At 38.2% G+C, this 25,358-nt stretch overlaps 1 protein-coding gene across 1 annotated transcript in view; it reads left to right on the forward strand.

The window, feature by feature from the left end:
* The first annotated feature begins 858 nt into the window (after positions 1–858).
* The window catches only part of LOC133533463 (uncharacterized), a 53,164-nt gene continuing 28,664 nt past the window's right edge, over positions 859–25,358 (forward strand). The window contains exons 1-2 of the mRNA XM_061872452.1: positions 859–1,489; positions 12,190–12,365. Of these exons, the coding sequence (XP_061728436.1) occupies positions 1,375–1,489; positions 12,190–12,365 (291 nt within the window). The 5' untranslated portion in view covers positions 859–1,374. The remainder of the gene's footprint in view (positions 1,490–12,189; positions 12,366–25,358) is intronic.

Consider the following 25,358-nt stretch of genomic DNA (forward strand, 5'->3'; position numbering starts at 1 on the left):
AATAGGCGTTAAAATCTATGGGACGATAACCAATCGCGCCTACATTTTCATAGTGCCGCTTTTTCTACTGACGGAAATGGCTTGACAGATATAAAATGCAGCTTTCTCATCTGTTTTTGAACAATCAAGAGTGCCTTTACCACAAAGAGTAAAGTAAGTTTATACTTTACCACTAACCAACTATGTGGTGAAAACTTTTTTTCTACCCTCCGGGCGTAAAGCGTCAACTTTGCTCCCTCTGCGCTAAACGAAGTTGCCGCTTTCCGCCTCCGTCGAGCAGAAAAATAGTATGCGCATCACGGGAGGAAACGTAGGACATTCCATCCCGCGTGTTTGCCACCCTCGCCTTCGGCTCGGGTAACAATTTTACACGCGGCACGCAATTTCCTACTTTTCCTCCCTTGGGACACCAATAACTATAGGGACCGTGCGCGTTTGAGGGTCTGCCATCTTGTGGCCTGAATCGGAACTATAAACATGCACATGTACACGTCACGTGTTTTCTTGTGCATAGTAGGTTCTGCCATCTTGCGGGCTACATCGGAACAAAAAACATCACATTTACGCCTCGCGCCAAAAATCTGACGGCTCCTGTGCTGCCTCCTACAGTTCATGCACGCTCCCTAGGTGCGACCACACCGCAGCTAAAAAAACGGTCACGATACGGAACCGCATTGACGCGTCGTATGCGTACCGTTTTTGACGCATGCTCCCCACACCGCTGCTTAAAAAACGGTAACGGTACGGAATCGCAGTGACGTGCTTCACGCGAATCTTTTTTGTTCGCAAATCTTTGCGTAAAAAACGTTGCATTTACAAAACAGTTGCGTCTTTTACGTCACCGGTGTGGTGTTTGCCATAAGATCTCCGTGTAATATTTTTTGCGATTTTTACGCAGATCAATTTACGGTGCGTCAGCGTATTTTAAATTTTAAGCAGCGGTGTGGGGAGCATGCGTCAAAAACGGTACGCATACGACGCGTCACTGCGATTCCGTATCGTGACCGTTTTTTAAGCTACGGTGCGGTCGCACCTTAACTCAAGAACGTCAAGCTAGACTCAAACATAATTCAGTGAGAAAATGCTTGTAAAATCAGGTTTTTTATAAAATTCATAGAAATATTTCCATTCTTTTCTTGAATATGTCAAACGAAAGTGACGCAACGTGGACAAGAGCAGCAAATAAATGACGCATCGTCCGAATTTGCCGTCATTTGAACGCATCCTATCTGCTTTTTTTGCTTGCCTTGTGAAGTTTTGTTGACAGTTCGACCGTAAAAAGTTAACTTTTCCTAAACTAAATCACCAACTAAGTTAATTATAAAAATTGAACCTGCATTTGGTATTGAACTGCTGAATTACTATATTCGTGGAATGGGAAAAACAACACAGGTTGATGGCGACAACAATCCAACATCGGTCGATTCCGATCCAGACCCCGCTAAGTTACTGGAAGCTGCTTTACTGCAGATGGATGGCATTATAGCGGGTAAGTTCTTTTAAATGTACTTCGGGATCGGCAAACTGCAGTTCACGACCCGCGTACGGCTCTACTAGTCTCCCAAGCAATGAGCTTTTACACCGACGATAATAAACGTTTGTGGTTCTTTGAAATTCTTGAAACTTAACGATTGTTGGTTGTTCTTTTAAGTATGCCTACCTCTGATCGACATGTCAGGAGAACGTAATAAAATACCCATTGAAGTGAAAGTTGTTCATGACTGATTAAGACACTTAGGTGCTCAGTGAAGTCTTAAAATTAGATACTTAAGTCAATGTGATCAAATCCATTTGCGGGAACTTACGTACACAAGCGCGTTTCTCAAACTATAGTACAGTAATGTAACTTCATTAATAAAGCAGCTATTATTTTAATTTTAAGTCAAAACAAGAAAATTCCTGTAGAGATTTTTAACAATTATATTTTAGTTGCCTCATGGTGATTAACTACTGCTTATAAATTTAATGGAGCTATAAAGAATATGTCAATGGAGTTTTGTTTGTATCACATGACATAATGATAAATAAAATATGCTATTGATGAAACATACAATAATAATGTGTCAATGATGTTATTATGACTCAACAAACTATTTGATAATTAGATTTCACAGCTGTGTGCAACTTATTTACTCCTGGATTCAACGGGCATTAGTAAAGAACTTTAAAGGGCCGTCACAATAGATCACTGATTGGTCGAAGTGGCACTCAACAGCCTGCAACATGCCCCATAATAATAATAAACGCCAAAGATCTACACAACCACGAGGTGTGCAATTTCAGGAATTATTTACTTAACAATGAATGTGGGATGCATCGTGATGTGGTGGCAGTAGATGGGAACCTCATGCAACTTTCCTTGGCAACCGAGAACTGGCACTAATCTGTGGTAGTAGGAGAGTAAGGTGGTACACGGATGGTTCTACAAGGCCCACACTGGATCCGACGTGGACCTGCTTGTGTTGGTGAACTGGTTATGATTCAGGGACCTCTTTGAAGAAACCCAGGGTTTTGTCTGTGCAATTGCGAGCAAAGATATGATGACAAACAACAGTTTGTCTAGAACTGAAACTATGAAACACAATTTTTATGCCCACACCAAAACTTTTTGTTGGACACTGGAACAATAATGCAAATGAAATTCAATATCTAATAATCTTTGAAAAAGAAAATAATATCATTATTGAAAATTAAAGTTATTTACACTTAATCTTAACACAAATGTATTTTTGCTAAGTGTGTTTTCATGTTTCTGTGTAATATATATAACTATCTATGGTCATGAAATGTAAAAGATTTTGCAATATGTTCAGACGATAACCAAAACTCAGTAATCACTACCACAAGTTCAGAGCCATATTGAACCATATGGTGGTATCAAAACAAGGTTGATTTTTGTTTACTTATTATTTGTAATTAACTAAAGTTTTAAATCATTGCATTTTTTTAAACTATTAATTTATTTTTTATTTTATTTTTATACTACGTCAGTGGCAAACAAGCATACGGCCTACCATATTTATTATCAACCTTGCTAAATCATACTACAGTGTCAAATTTCATTAACATCGTTTAAGTAGTTGTTTAAATAAAATTACACAGAATAGAAACTAACTCTTGAAAAAGAAAAAAAAAAATCCTATTTATTACCCCTATTTAGAAAATTATTAAAACTTTTAAGAATGTTTGAACACATATATTATGCATTATTGTCTGTATTGTAATTGGATAGTTTTCTTTTAAATGAAAACTAATAATCCTTCATTATAATAAATTATCATTTTGACCATCCTCCAGCATAACAGCATGCATTTAAGAGGGGGGCTAACGCAAAATTGCAGTTTTTATATTGAATTTTTACATGTGTCAATCAAGAGCAAATGCCATGAAAAATATTCGCTCGGAAACTAGACTATATTAGCGAGGGCAGACTCTAAGCAAAACAGTAAAAAGTTTTAGTTGGCATGATAGAAAAAAAATTCCAATTTAGTTCATTCATTTTCAATGAGGCTGGCAATTGTCAAAGGTATATGGATACTTAGATGGCGCCGTCATAGCTTTCCCCTGTCTCTATTATTGTTATATGAGATTTAGCTTAAAGGACTGGCATCAAGGCCATAAAAAAAAAACAAATATTGGCCATCTCCATCTGTAAAATACTTCGACCGGCCAACTCCATTGTGTATCGTTGGCGTGCATACCATATCAATACTTATTAATTTAGTATAAATTAGATAATGATATAGGCAAGGGATTTGACTAGCAATTTTTTATTTATTTATTCTTTTACTATTAAGGGACTTACAATCCTTAATGATTATGTCAGCCCCATTGTACCTGAATCAATATTACAGTCAATATTTATGTTATAGTCTTATATCTACTTAAATAGTCTAACACAAATAAATAAATTTGTTTGGCCTAAACTGACGAAGGCTCTGCCAAAATACACTGGAATCCACCCATATCTAACTTAATCAGACTGAGTAAGCGAAAACTAGCAAAATTTCAAACAGAAGTATAACATCAACATTTCTCAAATTTTCTTTTCTTCCTCGCGTTGTCCCGGCATTATGCCACGACACTATTTTTTACGAAAGCAACTGCCATCTGCCCTTCCAAGCCAGAGGGAAATATTGACGAAAAACGTCAAAACCCGTGCAAATCGCAAGTCTCGCGCGGCGCGCTTAATCTTTTGTTCCTTTCTAATTTCCTGGCTTTACGCCAATTTACGCCCCCGCTTAAGGGTTAAGTAATTGATGTACAAACTTTTTTAGACGTTTTCTTTTAAATCTTGCCTAAGCTGAATCTCTAACAAAAATACTCGTAACGTTTACAACCAGAAAAATAGTTTACCTATATTACTACCCACTTTTCTTAATTTTCGAAACACGATTGTGTATAAAGTAGTACCTACCTCCTAATTTAACCTTACCTACTCAGTTGACATAATGTAGACTTAACGGAAGGAGTCTACAATAAATAGGGTACATGAGATGGGGGCGCGATGTCGCGGGAGGGTGCAAACTGTTGAACGGAGGGTGGCTGCGGCGCCAGTCCGCCGCCGCTGGTCCGCCCGGCCGGACGCGTCGCGTCGCGGTCGCAAATGTGCACAAGAACCGACATCGCAGATTTAACTACACGTACCTATCTACCTTTTTATTTATGTTTTACCCTTTACAAACTTTATTTGCTTTAGATTTCTCCCAAGTTCTTAGACTACCCACATTTTTTGTCAAAATATCTGTGCTTGGTTGACAAATTATCAAATACTTGTATGGCGGAACGCATTTTATACACGGACTATTAATGATTGAATAATGTATTAGTAATTTCTACTTTCATAAGATAATGTATAGTGTGTACCTAAGTAACTGAAGTTAACTATTGCACAAACATCAAAAAATATTTAAAAATCACCGCATCATAAACATCTCGTGAGTGTAGTCACGGATCTAGCTAGATAACTCAAGTGCAAATTATCAATGTCTCAATTTCTTAATCTATATACGAGTAAATTAATATTTAGTAATGGATCCTTGAAAAAAAACTATACCATGCCATGAGGCATTAAGTCCGCCATTTGTACCTTTTTTGATATAAGATAAAGTTTAAATAAATAAAAACTATTGGAAAACGTTTATAGGTACAGTCAGCATCAAAAGTAGCGGATCAAATAACGTTTCATAAGTATCTACCATTCTGTAACAGCTTAACAAAAAGTGATGTCTTTAATATAGAACAAGAAAGAGTATAAAAGATATATTTTTGAGCGCAAATTAATTTTTTTTATCTATATTCGGAAATGTTATCCGGAATATCAGATACTTTTGGCGCGTTGTTTCATCCGCTACTTTTGATGCTGACTGTACCTACTGAAATTCATTAAAGTCGGTATTTTTCTTATGTTTTGGAAATAAATTACATAATAAGTTATGTCAGATACTTGGGTACACTTAGAATTTCTTCTCATTCGTTGAGTTATTCATGAGGATCGAGTACACTGTAAACAAGATGAGAAAGTACATAAATAGTTGCTGAGCAGTTTGAAATAAACCGTTGCCGCGTCTCGTGTTCTGCAGTAGCACACTAATGAGTTTTTGAATGACGGGAGAGGGATCCGTTCACAGTTCAGATAACTAGAAACTGTTTTATTACATAGCGTTCCTTTTTATCAGGGTTCCGTACCCGAACGGTTATTTATTTAGGCAAAGTCTATGAAAAAAACCTCTTAGTTTGACAGCCCGAACAGATGGGGGATCAGTTGTCAATCGTCAACATTTGACAACCGCAAAAAAAAAAAAAAAAATAGTTGCGTTGAAATGAATAAAGGATTGGCACTTGGCTGATTCTTTATATAACTCCTACAATTTTTCGCGAAATTATCTATATAGTTAGAATATCATAGAATATACCTGAATATAAAAAGGAAAATGAAAAAAAGGAGTTAGATAAAAGTACAGGACACACATTTTTGGTAGATAGCCAAATGATGCAGTTTTATAAATCTTTAACGTGATAATTTTATCTTTTTCTGTCTTGAAAAAGAAATCTTCCCATAAACTTAACGCAAATTAAAAATAGCCCGGTGTATAAAATATAAAAGCATTAGGCATTCTTAAACTTGAGTTACAAAGGATGTTGAAACTCAATAAGAAACACAAACGGCAAAAATCTTTGTAGATTTTCTTGCAATTAAATTACTCAAAAAAAAAACGAATCAAACTCCGCTAACACACATTGTTTGTCACAAGAATATTAAAAGCCAACACATGAAAGAATGTAATCTCAGCCGGTTTGCGTCAAGATTAAATTTTTGAGCTGTTTCTTATCACGGCGCGGCCTTCCTAAACATTCTTAGAGAGACTTTCATTATCATCGTTTTTTTTATGCGGATCACGAATTTTCCTTTATCTCCAATACGTTTAGATATGTACCGCTATTTCGTTATTAAAGAAGAGGCTGTTGAATACTTCCTTCCAATGAATTCCTTAAACTCTTGTTGGATATTATTTATTTCAACTTACGTTTATGGGCACGACTTCCACAAAGAGAAAAGCGCAATGCGTATCTTTGCTGAACAGATAATTTACATTCTGACGTTTATTTTACAACTTCATTTGTTTTCCTGCCAACGGGAAACGAGAAAAAAACAGAAAAGTTGTGTAATTAACATTCGCATCATGTAAATCCCGTATTTTTCACTCGGTATTCAGAGTCGTGTATGTTTCCGCCTGACCTCTATCTGCCTCCCGGATAACCCAGTGTCCAATAAAGAAAGCGATGGTCCTGAATAGCCCTTTAATTGAAAAACTTGGGGACTTTATCTATATGTTTAAAACAATTCTTCAGCCCGTTTTTTTTCCGCATAGAACCATCTCCTATTTCGACACGATATTACGAAAAGAGTGAGTTTTCATTCAATTACTCCGTTCTTTATATTTACAATGCTTTATTTCCTTCACGTTAGATACATTTCTGCTCCAACACGTTCCGCTCCGATTTTTTCCTTTTCCTATCCAAGCTAAATGAATTTATTTGAAGTTGATATTCCTTGTACGCGCGGTATTGGATGCTAAGTGATGTGATTGCGTGAACGATGCCGGGGTGTTGGCATTTGCCGGAGCACTTTACCCGCTGGTGGCTACTGGACGTGTGCAGCGAGAGGCTATTCGGGGAAACCGATGCCCCTGACTCGCAGGTTCCACAGCGTATGTATACAGCTGAATAATTTGCATAACATAATGATAACATCATGATGTCATATTTAAAATTGGTATAAAAAGTGTATTACTTTTTGGGCAACAAGTCGAACTAAGTTGTCGTGAAGTCTTGTGATACCGAAGCACTTGGCCAAAAAGTTATTTTGGATCTTTTATTTCGGTAGTAGTGATAGGTATTGGGAAACTTAATTTTTTTGATGGAATTAAAAGTTGAGCGTAAAAGGCCTGTGCTGCGAAGAATCAAGGACAAGTTCCGCTTACGATCGAAGAGTCGGAGCATTCCAGCGTGTTACAATTGCGTGAGAGATCGTATAGATCTGGCTGCAGGAGGACGACAGCTCGGTAACTAGCACCACACTAGTCAGTTCTTACGCTCAATCGTCCTGTCCTAATGATTCTGGTTGGGAAAAAATGCAAAACTCATCAACACAAATAACTGGAACTTATAATAATGGTGAGATTATTAGTGAGATGATCCGAGGTATTCAAGTAAAAATATCAATGTGTGACAGGGTTAAAATAACTTTTAAGGTGCTAGGTTCAGAGAGCAGAGTTTTTGAAAAATCTTACCGCTCTTTTAGATCACAATACGGTTGCTAAAATATTAATTAGCAATCTTGATGAATTTTCTCGTGGCTGGGTTCTAATCCTGATTTTTTGACTTACAATATGAAAATTGTTGCAAAGGGAACTCGCGATTACTTTTTTTTGGAAAAACTTACCACAAATTAAAATTTAAAAACAACACCCGTGGTGTGTGTGTGTGTGGGTATCATTCGACTCCCTTCCATGGGTGAGAGTGTGAGAGATATCTTCTGCGTCCCTGCTTTTGGAGACTGTCCATTCGCGGTGTGAACCGTTTGGGACGGTCATTCGCCGTCGTTTTGTGGACTCTGGCGATCTGGTGTGGGCCAGCTTTATCGCTACCGCCCGTTATCCAACCCCACAACCCCTAGCCTGGTGATACCGTTTGAGCGGGGCCGCAGTGAAGGTGACCGGATGTTTAGGCTGGCGTGTGCGTCGTGCCTATATTGGCGTCATCCGAGTGTGTGGTGTCTTCTTCTTCTTCCTTGTGTAGGAGGGCTCGGGGTAGGTCCTCAGCCCATTTCTCTGGTGGTCGAATGTAGTGCGGCGCGATCCCTCGTAGATGGTCGACTCGTGGCTGCAGTTGACCGCGCGGTCATACATGAGCCGCGAGAGACGCTCCACAAACTCCTCACGTCTGTGGTCCTGAGCATGTACATCCATACTGCTCACGTTTACGCTCAGTGAGAGTGAGAGAAGAACACAAACCTACGGGGCCTCAATTCATCCCGCGATTTCTAATATTTCTATTGACTCCGTTTTACGGTACTTACTGCAAAAATGCTTCACGTTTCACGCTTCACGTCACATGATCCTATTACAGTCGCATTACTTTGCATCTTTTCATATCGTACGATAGATGGATGGAAATATGATTTAAAAATATTCCTGCGCAGTTTTATAACGACGGTAAAGCTATAGGTTTTTTTTTTCTTCCCAAGCCAACCCAAAGCGTCATTGTTCCTAGACGGATGCAATTCACTCGGTTCCCGCGCAATTTGCGCGAGTGGAGGCCTTTCGAAAAGATTTTAGTCTCGTTGGGATGGAATGAATATTCATTTTTTGCCGAGATTTTTTTTTACAGTGACTTAAGTGAACAATGTTTAATAGGCGTGTGTAAAATTCAATATCTTGACTTTGGCGTTTCTTCGTTCTCCACTTTCTATAGCAAAATTCCAGAGGAGCGGTCGATTCCATATGAGATATTTGAAATACCGCTCGACATTCACACAAACACACACTACATACACTTAAAAGGGGGCGTAAAGCCAAGAAATTAGAACCAAGCAAAGCAAAGAGAGCCAACAACCACTAAGGTTTGGGCTTGGTTGGAGTCTGCCCTTACGAGTTTTTCATGCCTTGATTAAAACGTAACAATTCAATATACCTAACAACTACAATTTTGCGTTAGGCCCCTCTTAAAGGAGACTTTGAAACTATTATGTAAATCAATTAAGTATTTATTTTATACGACCGCATTTCTTAAAGGATTTTTTAACTTACTTTCCTTTTATATCTTTTGAGGTATAGTTTGCTCTGTTCCAAAATACTTAAAGAGATATTTCTCATCACTAACTCATTCCTAATTCAGTCATTAACTCATTCACTGCTAAGTTACGCTCGTAGCACTATTTCGTAGCAAATAGCACATGAACGATAATTTGTTGTGATTAGCGCTGAATGGGCTTAATCTTAAGAGTTCCCGGCAAGCTCGGGCGAATTTCACCTCCACATTCCCATACAAACGGAGTTTAGTTATCATTTTAAAACTACGTGTTGGATTGTAATGAAACTGAGCATATAATGACATGAGATATATATAGGGCTGAAATTAGTTTATATTGCTCCATCTTATAAAACAAACGAAATAGAGCAAAAACAAGTTTTGTATGAAAACCTTAATTTCGCTGAATTTTTCTAACTATGGTATCTGAGGCTACATAAACTTATTACAGCTCTAGATATACCTTATCCTATTGTAAGTACAAAGTTTCAGAGCAATAATCTAGTCAGTTATTTTAAAATGAGAGCATAATACGTTTGTATGGAGAACCGAGCTTGCTGGGGACCTTAACGTTTATAATTCCAGCGGACAACAATTTTATTATTGGTACTAATAATGCCTACTTAGGTACTAGAGCGTAATGCGCACTCACCCGTCACTGACAAGATCGTATGTCTTAATGCCATCAGTCACAATATACTGTCTTCCGTAACACAAAACGAGATATCGATATGGTATGGATATCTTCGTATCAAAGTTACGCCATTGTGATTACATTGGGACGTATACATCACATCCAGTCGTTGTTACATCGCCATAGAAGCTGTATTGTGTTAGGCACAAATTTGAAATAAATATGATTAATAAATCAGTGACTATATTAGTAAATGTGTTAGGTATTGAACAATTCTAAAACGTGAGTCGCGAGTTTAGCCAAAAATAAGTGCCTAAGTAAAACACCAAACGATGGAATTTTTCCGAGTTGTTACTTATGTGTTAGCCTTAAAGGGAAAATCTTCCTAGTGGTTGTAAATGCCCATGCAACTTAGTTTAGTTCATCAAGAGATAAGCCGGTTAACTTAATCCCCTGAGATAACGCGTCTCTCCTCTGTACGGATGCTGCACTAATCATCGATCAATGCTTCGTAAGTGTTGACTATTCACCATATAGCTTCCTTCATCTATTGTTCTGTAGTTGCTTTTTATTTGTTCTTCATTGAAACTTGTATTTACAAAATAGTTGGCTAGTTTACGCTGGCCGAAAGCGGGTTGGGAACTTCACATACACCTGAATATATTCGTGGATATATGCAGGTTTCCTCACGGTGTTTTCCTTCATTGAAAAATTACTGGTAATGGTCAACGTATTAGTTTCACCAAGATACCGGAGAAACTCAGAAACATGCCCTAAGAAGAAAGACTGCACATCCTGAAGCTCACAATCTTGAAACAGCGCAGAGAACGTGGAGATCTGATTAAGACATACAAAATACTAACCCAACACTATGACCTCAAAGATTTTCATAAGATGCTAGAGCGCAATAACAACAACCGTCTGAGAGGTCATCAGTATAAGCTGGTGTCTCGCAGGACCTACGAAAATCTCACCTCTCTCATCACTCTCATAGTCACTTATTTAGCAACAGAGTGGTCAAAGCTTGGAACAAACTCCCAGAGGATATAGTATCGGCCCAAAGTGTTAATGAGTTTAAGAATAAATTAGATAAGCACAATGCAAATTCTATTCAACACTGAAAACTTTATTGATGACTCTGGTGCTCTGGATACAGGCGTTATCAATTATTTCAACTGCCTGCCTGCTTTACAAATAATAATAAATTAATATCAAATAGTAATCATCTGTATATATCCATTATGTATATTGTTATTGACAATAAATAGAATATATATCAAATTATGAAATACGTTCCAAGAAACGCATTAGTACAAGACGGACTTTGAAACTGCGACCTCTGGATTGAAAGTAGTAAGTCTTGCCGCTAGCTCACCAGCGCTCTTACGCTTCCTACAAGCTTCTTGGGCATTTTACGTAGTTATTTAACTTCATTCCGGTCCTCATTTCCCAGTTCTAAGAGCAACTTTTTAAAATTCTAATACATATTTTAATAAATGCCGGCAATGCAAATATCTAGTTATAAACGGACGTGCATAGAGTAAGTAATAGGCCGGCAATGTTGTATGAAAATCTATTGCTGGCACCTCTTACTAAAGCGAGCTATTAAAGCCGAGTCACACCGCTTGTGTGTTCAGCACGTACCTAATATGCGTCAGACCTGCAGCACCCGTGTCACACCGGGACACGCGTACATCCAAGCATACGTCGTCGCATCGTATTATTTTACAACGCAATGGGACGTGCACATCGAAGCACACGCATTCGGTCTTTATCGCGAATATAATTAATTTTAATTAACAATAAAAAAGCGTGTACGAGAACCCCTCTATAGGGCATAGGCCTCCTCTAAGGTTTTATTTACTAAAAAATCCTGAAATATGTATATTATTATTTATGAGGATGAGGAGTCCCTATATCAAATTTCAGATTTCTAGGACTTCAGGAAGTACCCTAGAATTTTGATGATCATCAGTAAGTGAGAGAGTGACGAAATCGGGGTTTATTAGATACCAATAAAATCTAAAGTTATAAGAGCTATGCAATTAAAACTTTGTAATTTTACGAGTTTAATAAGTCCACTATTGCCAATATCCCGAGAAGTTTAAGTTATGAGGGTTCAAAAAAACGACCAAGCGCTTCGAGAAAAGGTAGGTAGTGCCCTTGCGCTTCGCTTGGCTCGTCTTGGCGGGAGGTACTACCGTACCCTCAGATTTTACTGAATGGCTTATATTTGTGTTCAGAGGCGGGCGGCGCCGGCACCGGCCCGGGGCGCGCCGCACGCGCTCGAGCACTGGAGCTGGCGCAACAGCTGGCCTCGTCGCTGCAGCACGCCATCCCGCCGCCCCCGCGCCCCGACTTCACCACCGCCAGCGCTATTTTGCGGTGGCTGCAGCAGAACAACAACTCGGTCGCACTTGTAAGTACCCTGTAGGCTTAGCGCAAGAGCGCCGCGACATTATCTGGCCCGCGGATAGATTACCCATCCCTCTCTCTAAGTTAGAAAAAGACTGGTAGTCTATCTCGCGCGTGAGATACTGTCGCTAGACACCCTTTAATTCCTACCTATTCGGAATCTATTTACAGAGGATTATAAATAAACTGATAAATCTGTAGCTGACTATAGCCACTGTAGGTACACGTTTATTCTGACAATCAATCGAATCAAATGAAAATATTTTTCTTGGAAATGTTATTCCCAATGTAACTGACTGTGTATTTAGTAACTCTGTATCTTTAGGTATATAAATAAAAGTAAACAAAATCTACCCTCAAATAGCTCCTGAAACCTTTTGAGGGTAGATGAAAACATTCCGGGCGGTTTAGTATCTGGTTGGTTAACCAATAAATGATATAACTAATACCCGAAAATGTATACAAATTGTTTGCTTACTTTTATTTAAATACCTAAAGATACGGAGTATAGTATTTATGTAACCCAAATAAATCATTCAGTAAAATTAATTTAATTTTACAGAAGAATAATCACAATACCGTTTATATATTTTTCAGTACAACAGCTCGTAAAGGCTCTTTTTTCCTTAAGAACTGATGAGATAATTGCATTTTATCCAAATAGTGGCAAAGTACCTAATGAAAATTGTGTTGTTTCCTCGTGTTGGTTGAATTGGCTTTAAAGTGATTATTTTAAATGATATTAAAGAACAAAAAAAAAGTTACGCTTCCGGCAGGACCTGAACCCGCAACCTCCGTGCGTTGCTTGTTAACCAATTGAAATACGGAAGCTTACCAGAACCTGGCAAATCTTTCTATTCCTTCCCTTATGAATACACGCCTTTGCGGTGGCGTAAAGCGATATTTACCGAAGACTATTTCATCTTTGAATGGCACCTGAGTCTCAAGTTGCATTGAAACGGAAAGATTTGCGAGTTTCTGGTAAGCTTCCGTATGTCAATTGGTTAACAAGCAACGCACGGATGGCGGAGGTTGCGGGTTCCAGTCCTGCCGGAAGCGTAACTTTTTCCATTTCTTCCTTTAATAGAAACTTTTGAGTATCGCTCGCAGACGTATCGTCTGCTTGTTAAAAAAACGTCAATTTGGATTTGATTTATAACGTTTTATACAGTTAATATTTTCCTTCCGTGTGTGTAGTGAAACATTTTTTTGTTTTACTCGGTGGCAAAGCTTATTTAAACCTCGGCGTGCGTTGAAAACAAATAAGTAACTATTACTTTTTACTCGTAACCGAAAAACCGTGTTCCCGATAACCCAACCCCGATTACGCCGCCGGCAAAGAAATAAAATTATAAATCTGTGACTTTTTTATTTCCCTTTAGTTTTATTTTACATATGTTTAATAATTATAAAGTCATAAATACGTTTTCAGATATTCTCCAGTCCATAAGTCGTAAAGTACGTTTACAATAAGCTTTTAAATAAAAACCGGCCAAGAGCATGTCGGGCCATGCTCAGCGTAGGGTTCCGTAGTTACTCGTCCGTCACAATAGGCTGCCTTGAATGGGAGCTATTAGCACGTATCAAATCATGTATACACTGATAGCTAGCAAAAGGGAGTAGGTACCACCGCAGCGCTTTATAGGGTACTAGACGTATATGTACATATACGTATATATACTTTTATACGTACATATACTTTTTAATAAGGGAATATTATTCGGCGATAACTCGGAAACGCCTTAATTGATCATGTACTTTATTGAAAGTCTGTATTCATTTTTTCGCATTTTTTTTGGACCCATGGGTCAAAAGTTAAAGCTACGCATTTTTTTTTTCTTTCGGAGCATTTATTTTCGAAATTTTCACTTTGTCAAAAAATGTTCATTCCTATTCGTTTTTAATGACCTATCAAACGATACCCCACTTTATAGGATTAGATCGAAAAAAAAAAACATCCCCACTTTATAGCTTTCTGGCACATAGCAAAGCCTTGGACGGGCATGGCAAAACTATAAGGGGTAGTTGACTACGGAACACCTTCGGACTGCATCATTGGGTCAATGGGGTTCGCAACTGTCAGGTTTATATAAAGGGTTTTATGGGACAACACTAAACATTACACTGAGAATAACCTAAATCAGTGGCTTTATTTTGCGTTTTTTTTCTTCACTAACATTAATCCATCAGGATATTCTTGACTGAAACCGCGTTTGTGTTTGTGAAGCTTTTATTCAGCAGTTCTGGTTAACGCGATTAAGGTAAGACATAGCGGAACTATTTGCATTCTTGTCCCAGTTCCGTCGGATTACTTTGCAGCTGGAGCACTTTGAACGTGGTGGGATTTATGTGGATATCACGGAAGCACTTTATCAGATTTAGTGAAATAGTTAGATCCACTTTTCGCTTTACATATACTAAATACGAAAATAAATGCCACCGTTCATTACAGAAAACTTAATTACAATCCTGGTTCTAAACCAAAAAGGAAAGAAATATAAATCATTTTATTTGATGAGTAACCAAACGCCCGGCCGCGTTTCCTCAACACAGTATTTCATCGACAAACGTTGCATTGCATTCACTAAAATACCACATTTTACTCTATTTTTTGTTTTGCACATCGCGAGAGTAGGTACTATTGAGAAAACTAGTTCCCGAGATCGAAGGGTGACTTATGTTGGGTCGGTCCGCAACTCCGCACGTCTAGTTGTCATACCGATGTCACAAAGAGGAAGTATTCGCATTTCACTCGTGGCCCTCTTGGGTGGTTTTGTTCCTCAATTTTACACATATAAATACTTTCTGACCCTAGTACGAGTTCAGTCAGATTGGACCGTTAGTAGATTAGTAACAAGCATGGTCAACGGTCAAGGTTCACTTGCTTATAGCGAGGCGTTCCGCAAGCGATGTGAATTAGAACCCTAACGATAGATACCTCCACAGATAGATACGAATATTATGTGCCGGCAATACAATTCAAGCAAAGGGTAACTAACTGACTGAAGGTTGTAGACGATTATTTTTCATTGCGCCATAAGGATGCCATAAGAAACCGCCCTTTTCCACTGCCAACAATGACTACATTATTTACTTTTCGTCTGAAAGGTCAGGTCCCAAAACTTAAGTCACTTTTGAGTTTTATATGAAATAGTAGTGACGTCGCTCGTCTGACTTATTAAAAATAAATTGTGTCCAAAAATTATTTAAGGTTTACATTTTTAGCTACTATATTTTTGTACAAGTACTTAGTGCATTTTGCGTGGCGTGCAGTAATTTATTTTCACACCATGCATGAAAAAAGACCTGATAAATTTTAACTTCATTCCACTCACTCACCTATCATTTACTTCAAGCTTTATATATTATATTATCAATTTGCTTACTTACATATAGGGTAATCCTGTTATGCTACCTACATGATAATTTATACCAGTATTCACGTCACGTAATTAGTACGTGTTTAATGAGCTCGTGTAGGCTTTCGTCTTTGTAGGTATAGAAGTGAACAACGTAACTGCTCCCGACTGGAACCTTTGCCCGCTGATGTGAGCACTCTGAACTAGTTGTATACAGGAAGTACATACATAATGTACATACCTATCTCTCTCTTACTAGGCGGGTAGCTGGCATATTAAACGGCTCGAGGTTCGGCTTTGGTGCTGTGCTAGCCAACAAACGAGGATAACTTAAATAACTTAAAGAGTAGAAGTTTGATTAGAGCTCAAAAATGGGCCCACGTGGATTGAACTGACAGAGAGATGAAGGATGTATCCCCTTATTCATAAAACTTTACGGGCCTGATTTAGTTAAATTATGTTTTATCCCTTTCGTACAAATACATAAGTCAAAATGACAGATAAATACAAACGATTTAAAAAAGATGGTATGGAATGGTGGACTGTAATGTATAAAAGGGAGGAATATACCTACCTTTGATATTATTTTAATAAATACTAAAACAGAAAAAGTCAATTTTGTATTTGAATTTATAATAGACAAATAAGAAAAATAAGCCCGATGCTGCAAAGAGTGTGCAACACGATTCATAGCTAATTCAGGCCAATCAGGGCGTTTATGAATAACGCCATGATGCTTAATTATTTTCCATTGTATTTTCACAGAAACGTACGAACGTGTCTCTCTATTTCAGTCGGTCTCGGTACAAAAAGTACTGAGGTTGACTGAAGTAGCATGACAAATACAAATACGAACGTTTCCGAGAAAATAACGATGGAAAACAGTTATGCACCACACCTGTAATAATTATATTTCTGTATATAATTTTATTTCAGCTAATCAAAAGTATTAGTGACCAATTACAGCTTTTTTTATAGCGGGAAATTGTGCTTTCAAATTTAAAGCTGCGGGCGGGGAAAAGAAGGGACAATTTTCAGTGATACCCGTCAGATAAATGTCAGTGATGTAGATCGTTTTTTGAAGTCAAATATGTACGGAGAGTTTCGTCTTTATACCTATATATTCCGTCGCTGGTACTAAATTACTGAACATAAAAGTGCAAAGACCCTTACAAATTGCAGCACAGGATTTTAAAAACATCTTTCTGTTTGTCGAATAGTTTTGCACCATACACAATTACACGTACAATCCTTACAATAAAACCACCGATTGTATGCATTCACTGATTTACTTATTCTCAAACATTATCCTCCCTGCTTCATTATTGTGGTAAAAAACAGATAATTGCTTGCAACAAAGTGACATACTTATCTGGACAATATGCGCGTCCGGAAGTAATGAAATGAATATTCAAACGGCGGGGCATGCTAAAAGTTCGGTTCAGTGAGCTAACTTCGTTATTTGACAGCGTGCGCCTTTGAAGTAGTTATTATAATAGATTATGTACGTGTACGAGTAAAACGGGAAATGGCTGCAGTTGGTAGTATTAGGTGTATTGTACGTGATGGAGCACGTATTCATTTCTAAACATAAAAAAAGTAGATATATTAATACCTAAAGTGGAGTTCAATAGAAAAGACATAATCTAAACAAATATAACAGTTTTTTTTTGCATTTGACTTAAAAGTTGTGGTTTTCTGGGGATACACTGTTGATAGAGTCTTGGTCTTCCATAAAAAAAGTGCGATATTACAAAGACATTTAGCTAATTTATTGACAATAACAATATACATAATGGATATATACAGATGAATACTATAACTAGCTTATATCTAAAAGAGGCCCTTGAGGCATTGTACCAAGGATGCTGGCGGCATTTCCTCGTTGTATCGCAATACTGATACGTTGTGCGAGGAAGCCGCCAGCTCTTCGGTCACCAGTTACGTCAACCAGACGTTTCGCGATTTCTCCAAAAAACTTGTGCGCGCTGGGACCCCATGGACCTAGAGTTTCAAGTTTTTTAGCTAATTTACATTTGTTGTCTTTTATATTGAACTCCACTTTACCTGTCGAGGTTTTTTAATTCTCTTTCTAAAGGATGGAAGAGAAAGCTATTTAGCCTTCTTCCCAACCCCGTCGTCCTAAAGGAGGCATAGACAGTTTGCGAGTACTAGGGTACCAGGTGACACGTATGTGGTGAATGCGCTTTGTTTGCTGACCATGCATTGAGCGCTGAATGGAGCTTGCACGCGCTCAAGCATTCATTGCAACGGGTGACGGGGTTGCTAACCTCTCCTGCTCCTGTGTGATGAATTCCGGAATAATTAAATGCTGCAGGACGAAACGCTGGTAGCATCGCTTTAGGCGTACCTGTCCTGAATTACAGCTTTGTGCCTCGCCTATTTTGAACCGACTAGACTATTTCAGGGGCCGAATATTTTAGGGGTAAATGCGTTAGGTAAAATGAAATGAATAACCTATCCGTAATAAACTGCGATAAGACCGCCTGTAGTTTACCTCTGCTTGTGTTGCTGTTTTCTATTGAGGTGTGCTATAAACGAGGCTGTTATTTTCAAAATTTACCGGGTGCGCTGTCCCAAGTAAACCAGTATAATTTGATCTTCGACTATGCTTAATTTTAAGTTTACCGGACAGTACCGGACCTGCGGCGGTAGCATGGTCTCATTTTTATCGCTTGTTACCATGCCTGTCACGTTCTAACAAGATTGTAAGAGCGAAAGTGACAGGCGATAAAAATGCAACCATGCTGCTACCGCTTAAACGAGTGAAAAGTGATATTTACGTCCACTCGTGTAAGCTCGATGGAAGCCTTTTCCGGCTCTCTTGTTTGACCTATGCGCCTCTTCGTTATTGCTGCAGAACTGAACCGAGTCACCATATTGCTGACTACTAATATATGTACCAGCCCTAGAGCTGACATAGAGGGCGCGACGCGATGGTCAGAGCAGTGTTTTGATTTCCCTACTTACGTGTCGGCGTCTGTGAAAGTACTTCAAAGCAACAAAGGGCAACGATGGGCGGTTTCACGATACGGATTTCGATATCACAGTGGCACTGATTCACCTGAGCGTTCATCCCATTAAGCGATATGAATACGCCACCAACAATGTCCGCTCTCACCGCGATACCGCAGCCGGAATATCGGAAATGCTTTTGGCATTCTCGCCTGGCAGATATTTGAATATTGGACTGTTGTTGGTGCGTAAATTAATTAATACCTATATTCCATATTCATCGAAGTGCCTACATACATAATACATACGCGGTACTATGTGCCCATATTGTCTATAATAGTATCGGGATTAATTCTGTCTAGATAAAGCTGGCTGAGCAGCAATTTTAATTGGTATTTGTATACCTAGTTTCAAGTTTCAAAGGGTCTAGCAGGCTAAGCGAACAAGAAGTGCCTCCAACGACGGATTTTGTCGATATTTCTGGTAGTGTACTGTGAGGTCCTGAGGACCCTCCATGCTTAACATCAGACCTCGATTCTCTTTTGTTTGCGAGTTATTCAGGATAACGTAAAATAATTAGGGTATCATTGAAAGTGTCATATTTTATAAACGATCCAAGTTACGTGAACCAAACAAAATTATATTTGATAACAATAAAAAAAACTACAAAATGCATATTTTTTACCAGCATCCTGTCCTTAAACTTCATTGCAAAAAATAAAAATATTTTTTTCCTTCCAATTTTTTTTTTACTTTTCGCGGAGGTACACCTCCAAAAAAAATATGCATGAGTAGCCACTAATTCCCACTACGTACACATATAAAAATATTTGCACAAATGTTCGTGCTTCATGTCAAAAAAAAAAACGATTCTCCAATAAGTAGTCACTGGCATTATATGTACAGATAGAAGTACCGGTATCAGCGTAATTCGTCCCATTCGTTTTTCGTTCATTTCTTATGTCCGTCTCATTCTGTGTTCGTCACTCATTCTTTATTCGTCTCGATCGCTATATGTCCCTATCGTCTTAAGTCCAATTATGTAGCCTGTCTCTTTCTTAATAAGTCTTTTTCGTTTTTCGTCACGGTCTTCCTAGGACTATGTCTTTGTTTGTGTCTCTCGTTTATTGGTATCATTCGCACTTTATCTTTAGTCACTTTCGTTATTCGTCTCACTCTTTTTTTGTCTATAGTGGTAACTCGTTCTGTTCTTTTTTGGGCACGTTCGCTAATCGTCCGGTACTACGTAGGTCTTAGTTGCTATTCATATCTCCTCCGGATCGGAATTGATAAACAAATTGAAGTTTAGGGGACATATACAGAACGGGAAAAAAATGAGGGCCCTGAAGGGTCTGGGACTTAGATACTTAAGATAGCTAATTTTTCTCAAGATAAACATTATTTCATTTGAAAAAATAACTGCATTCATAGCGACCGAGACGCAAAACGAATGTAACGATCTTAGAATTAGACTGAAAATGAATGAGACTAATCACGAATGTGACCAATAACGAATGCATGAAAAAAAATGAGACGAATAAGTGAATGAGACCAAAATCGAAAGGGAATAATTAAGAATGAGTCATAGGAAGACCGTGACGAAAAACGAAAAAGACTTATTAAGAAAGAGACAGGTTACATAATTGGACTTAAGACGATAGGGACGTATAGCGATCGAGACGAATAAAGAATGAGTGACGAACACAGAATGAGACGGACATAAGAAATGAACGAAAAACGAATGGGACGAATTACGCTGATACCGAAGTACCAGTGCAGTTTGAAGATTAGTGTGTAGGTATACAAACTCTTCTAATAAACCTATTTGGAGTGCATCAACCATGACGTGTCAGCTTTGATAACATCTGACACATAATATTATCTGCATTTGTTTTTTGCATTTTGTAGTGGAAAATGGAAAACATTAAATGCAAGTCTTGTAAAAAAACATTAAAAAATATCCGTGGGAAACAAAAATGCATAGAAACAGAGCAAGAGGCTGATTTATTTAGCAAATGCAGTAATATGTTAATTTGCATAAATGATTTATTGTGTGGTAAGTGTCGACTTTTAGTGTATAAACATAAAGCAGTAGGTTGCAGACGAAGAGCCAGCATCGCCAATTGTTGTGCATGTACTCGCAGAAGTTGATGCAAAAAAACAAATGCAGATAATATTATGTGTCAGATGTTATCAAAGCTGACACGTCATCGTTGATGCACTCCAAATAGATTTATTAGAAGAGTTTGTATACCTACACACTAATCTTCAAACTGCACTGGTACTTCTATCTGTACATATAATGCCAGTGACTACTTATTGGAGAATCGTTTTTTTTTGACATGAAGCACGAACATTTGTGCAAATATTTTTATATGTGTATGTAGTACTCTTTAAGGTTTAATCTTTGTTAATTGAGTTGTATTGTATCTTTGTGTTGTTGGGTGTCCATGATTGTAGATACTCAATTTTTTCCTTACCAAAAAGTTAAATAACAGAAAAGAAGCGTGATTGTTTTAGTTAATATGATGGTGAACGATTCAATAACATTTACTGATTGTGTAGGCTGTAGTCCTGCTCGTCTCATGAATTACTCTGTATATGTTATATATTAACACAAAAATTCGCATTTCAAAATATCTTCCACACTCACATTTATTTACGTAAGTAGGTATAATAGAGAATTATCTCTTTTTATAAAACTGCTACTTAATTTCTCCAAAATATCAAAAATGCACAACGTTAATATTCTAGTTTTCACTTCTGCCGGCACTCCCGGAGTGCAACTCGATTTTTTTTATCGAAGAAACTTACTGTTAGAATCTGCCAGCGAGTACTTTTTATAATAAAACCCCTTCCAAACGATACCAATAATTACAACATAATTTGACTAAGCATAGGTAATTGAATTGTGCAGCGTGGATGAAAATAGTTATTTGTTTTACAAGGGGGCAAAGTTGTTGATTAACCGCTCGTGCTAATATTGATACCCGAGCAAGCGAAAGATTCCAAAATTGAACCACGAGCGTAGCCAGTAGTTCGAAAAGTGGAATCTTGAGTGTTGCGAGGGTTTCAAGGCACGAGGGTTAAACAAACTTTGCCTCCGAGTGAAACACAAAAAATTTCACCACACCAACGCGAGGAAATTACTAACTACGAAATACCAAAAAAACCAAACCAAATCAGATCCAAATCAACGTATTAAAAGAATTATCATTCAAAATCATTATTTTGTCAATTCAATTCTACCAGCTAACATAAAGAAACAATTCAAAATTTGCATCTGATTACTTTGCTCCACATGTGGATAAAATGCAACTTTCTCATTAGTTTTTGAACAATCAAGAGGGGCTTTACCAGTTGATGTGGTGAAAATGAAATTTAAGGACATTGATTGGCCGGTACGGCTAGTTGGACTCGATTGCTATGACTAATCAAATCGTTGTGCGGAGTCCGGACGTAAATTCGCCAGTTTTTGCAGTTATCTGATCTAGGGAATGCAATAACCGGGCGTTTTTCATTACCGGTAATTTACCGACGCGAGGTCCCACTAACCGGTTAACCGGTAAATTACCGGTTATACGTTTATGAAATAAAAAAACATTGATTTTGCATTATTATTGATTGTGTCCTTATTTTCGTCAGTAACCTTTAAAAGTAATCAACAGCACGTTATAGAAACATCGACAAAACAAAATAATGAAAATAAACTATAAACATTTTGACTTAATTTCAACGTAATTTTGATACTTAAACAATCTACAACATTTGCTGAAACTGTTCTTATACATCATTTTGTATAATTTACTACCATAATTTACCCAAGTGCCCAGGGACTGGTGCAAGGCTGTCATTGTACCTCTTTACAAAGGAAAGGGATTGCAAAAACTACAGAGGCATTAGCTTACTCAGCGTCGTCGGCAAATTGTATGCAAAGATATTGATTGAAAGAGTAGTGAAAGAAACCGATGAGAAAGTATGGGATGCACAAGCGGGATTCCGAAAGGGTATGGGATGTACGGATCAAGTCTTTTCCCTGCGATGCATAGCCGAAAAGTATTTGGCCAGAGGTGAAAAGGTCTATTGCGCTTTCGTGGATTTGGAAAAGGCTTATGACAGAGTGGTGAGGAATGAACTTTGGTCGGTACTGTCGGTGTATGGATTGAGCGGTCGTCTCATTCAGGCACTGAAATCGCTCTATGAGGATTCCAGTGCTTGTGTGAGAGTAAACGGATCGTACACTGAGTGGTTTAGCATCGAAAAGGGTGTTAGGCAAGGATGTGTAGCGTCACCGTGGCTGTTTAATCTATTCATGGACAGTAGTATGCATGATTTGAGAAATGATGAATGTGGGCTGAGAATGAAAGGTTTACTCGTCAAATGTCTTCTTTACGCTGATGACCTGGTATTGCTGGCGTCATCGGGTGAAGAATTTCAGGAGATGGTAACTAGAATGCATAGATCTTTTGAAAGGAAAGGAATGAAAATAAATGTGAGCAAGACGAAAGTAATGGTATTTGAAAAGGGAGAAAGTATGACAAACTGTGAAGTTTTGATTGGTCAAGAAAGAGTTGAACAAGTGAAAGAGTTTGTTTATCTGGGAACCTTGTTCACTAGGGACGGTAAACATGATGAAGACATTGAAAGGAGAGTGAATGCTGGAAATCGTGTGAATGGGGCACTCAACGCTTTTTATGAGCAGCCAGAAGGTGTCGCAAAAAGCACGTTTGGCTGTGCATAGAGGGGTGTTGGTGCCTACACTTATGTATGGTAGCGAAAGTTGGGTATGGCAGAAGAAACATCAGAGTCAAGTGAATGCAGTGGAAATGAGAGCGTTGAGAAGTGTGTGTGGTGTAAAATTACAAGATAGAATTAGGAACAGTGTGATAAGGGAAAAGTGTGGACTGAACGAAGATGTAGTGACAAAAATTGAGAAAGGTATGTTGAGATGGTTTGGACACGTGGAATGAATGAGTGAAAGAAGGTTAACAAAGAGAGTGTATAAGGGAGAAGTAGAAGAGGGAGCTGGAAGGGGTAGACCTCGGCGGACTTTCTCTGATCAAATCGGGGAAATCCTGAAGAAAGGCCAGGTCAAGAGCACCCTAAACCGACGAGCGTGTATGAGGAATGTCATGAAAGTGAAGGAAGCGAAAGAGGTATGTCAGGATCGTAGCAAGTGAAAATCCGTGGTCTCTGCCTACCCCTTCGGGAAATAGGCGTGATTATATGTATGTATGTATGTATGTATGTGTAATTTATATGAATTTTTAAAAATTATCCCTTCTCGTCACCTATTACCGGGGACGCGCGCTTGCGACCTCATTATTAAAAGGCAAGATGAAAAAACGTGCTAATAGAAACCAATACTTGTTATTTAGATATTACGTAACAAAAGGTGTACAATTCCAACGACTAAATCTTTCAATTTAAAATTTTTGCTCTATAATCGTTACCGGGCTCTTAAGATAGGAGTTGGAATCAGGAACATGTCATCATCAGATCATTCTGTTAATTATATATAAAATATAGAACGTTGCTTAGACATTCGTGAACGATATCTTGAACACAAGTAACCAGCGGTAGAAAATGTTCTTTCGCATTCCACACTTGTCTGACACTACAGACTAAAACAAAGGACACTGAACATAGTAAGGCGGATCGGGTAGGGGTGGCGAGAAGGGAAAGGACGAGGGATTAGCGACCACTCATTTGTCACAAAACATTGCTTCCTAGTTCCTACTCCGACGAGATCATAAGATGCAGAAAAGTATTTTAAGTGTCTCTTCGTAATCGTAAACCGTAGTAATTGTTTTTTTTTGTAAGTACGAAGACATAGATGGGCTAATTCAACAGGTTGTTACATTTTTATTTGCCTATACAACGTTCGGTAAATTCCCGGTTACGGCTGGAAATTACCGGTATTTTACCGGCTGTAATATTGGTCAAATTACCGGGTAACCGGTTAACCGGTTAGCATTCCCTAATCTGATCGGCATTTGATTGTTTCGTGTGGACGGAATTTCGACGTAAATTGGTGTCCCCTTTTTGAACGTGTGGACGAAAAATGAGATTGTAGCCAATTTCATTGACTGGTTCGATTGCCAAACTAATTGCTTGTCTGAAAGAGGTTCGCTCATCGCTAAGGCGGCATCCCACCAGTGTGCGGCATAAGGATATTTAGTACAAAAATGCTATTGCCGCAGAATGCCGCACAGTGCTTTAATCTCGCCTTTATAATCGCTTCTCGCTGATCGCCGCCGGTAAGGCAGCTGTCTTGAAAAGGTGGTTCCAACGTGTTCCCACAGACAAGTTTCAGCTAAAGCGCATTCCATTAGGGCTAATTAGAATTTCTCTACGCCTCCCCCTTCGCCTTCCTTTGCTGCGCTAGCATTATACCGAATAGTATGTACTGCACCCACCAATCGTAGACTTAATTTTGACAGCTTTTCAGCTGGGCCAAAAATGGTCTGTTCGCCTGTTCTGCTCTACACGTCGCATTTCTCAACCGATTCTGGTGAAATTTTGTGACCAAGTTTGATAACAATATGGAATTTTCGACATAATTATTAACATAATATCTAAAACCTCTGTTCCATATATCTATTAAAGTAACTGTACAAATACTAAACTAAATTAATAAATAACTTAAATCTAAATAAAAT

Source organism: Cydia pomonella, unplaced genomic scaffold (assembly GCF_033807575.1).
Source record: "Cydia pomonella isolate Wapato2018A unplaced genomic scaffold, ilCydPomo1 PGA_scaffold_167, whole genome shotgun sequence".
Taxonomy (NCBI): Eukaryota; Metazoa; Arthropoda; class Insecta; order Lepidoptera; family Tortricidae; genus Cydia; species Cydia pomonella.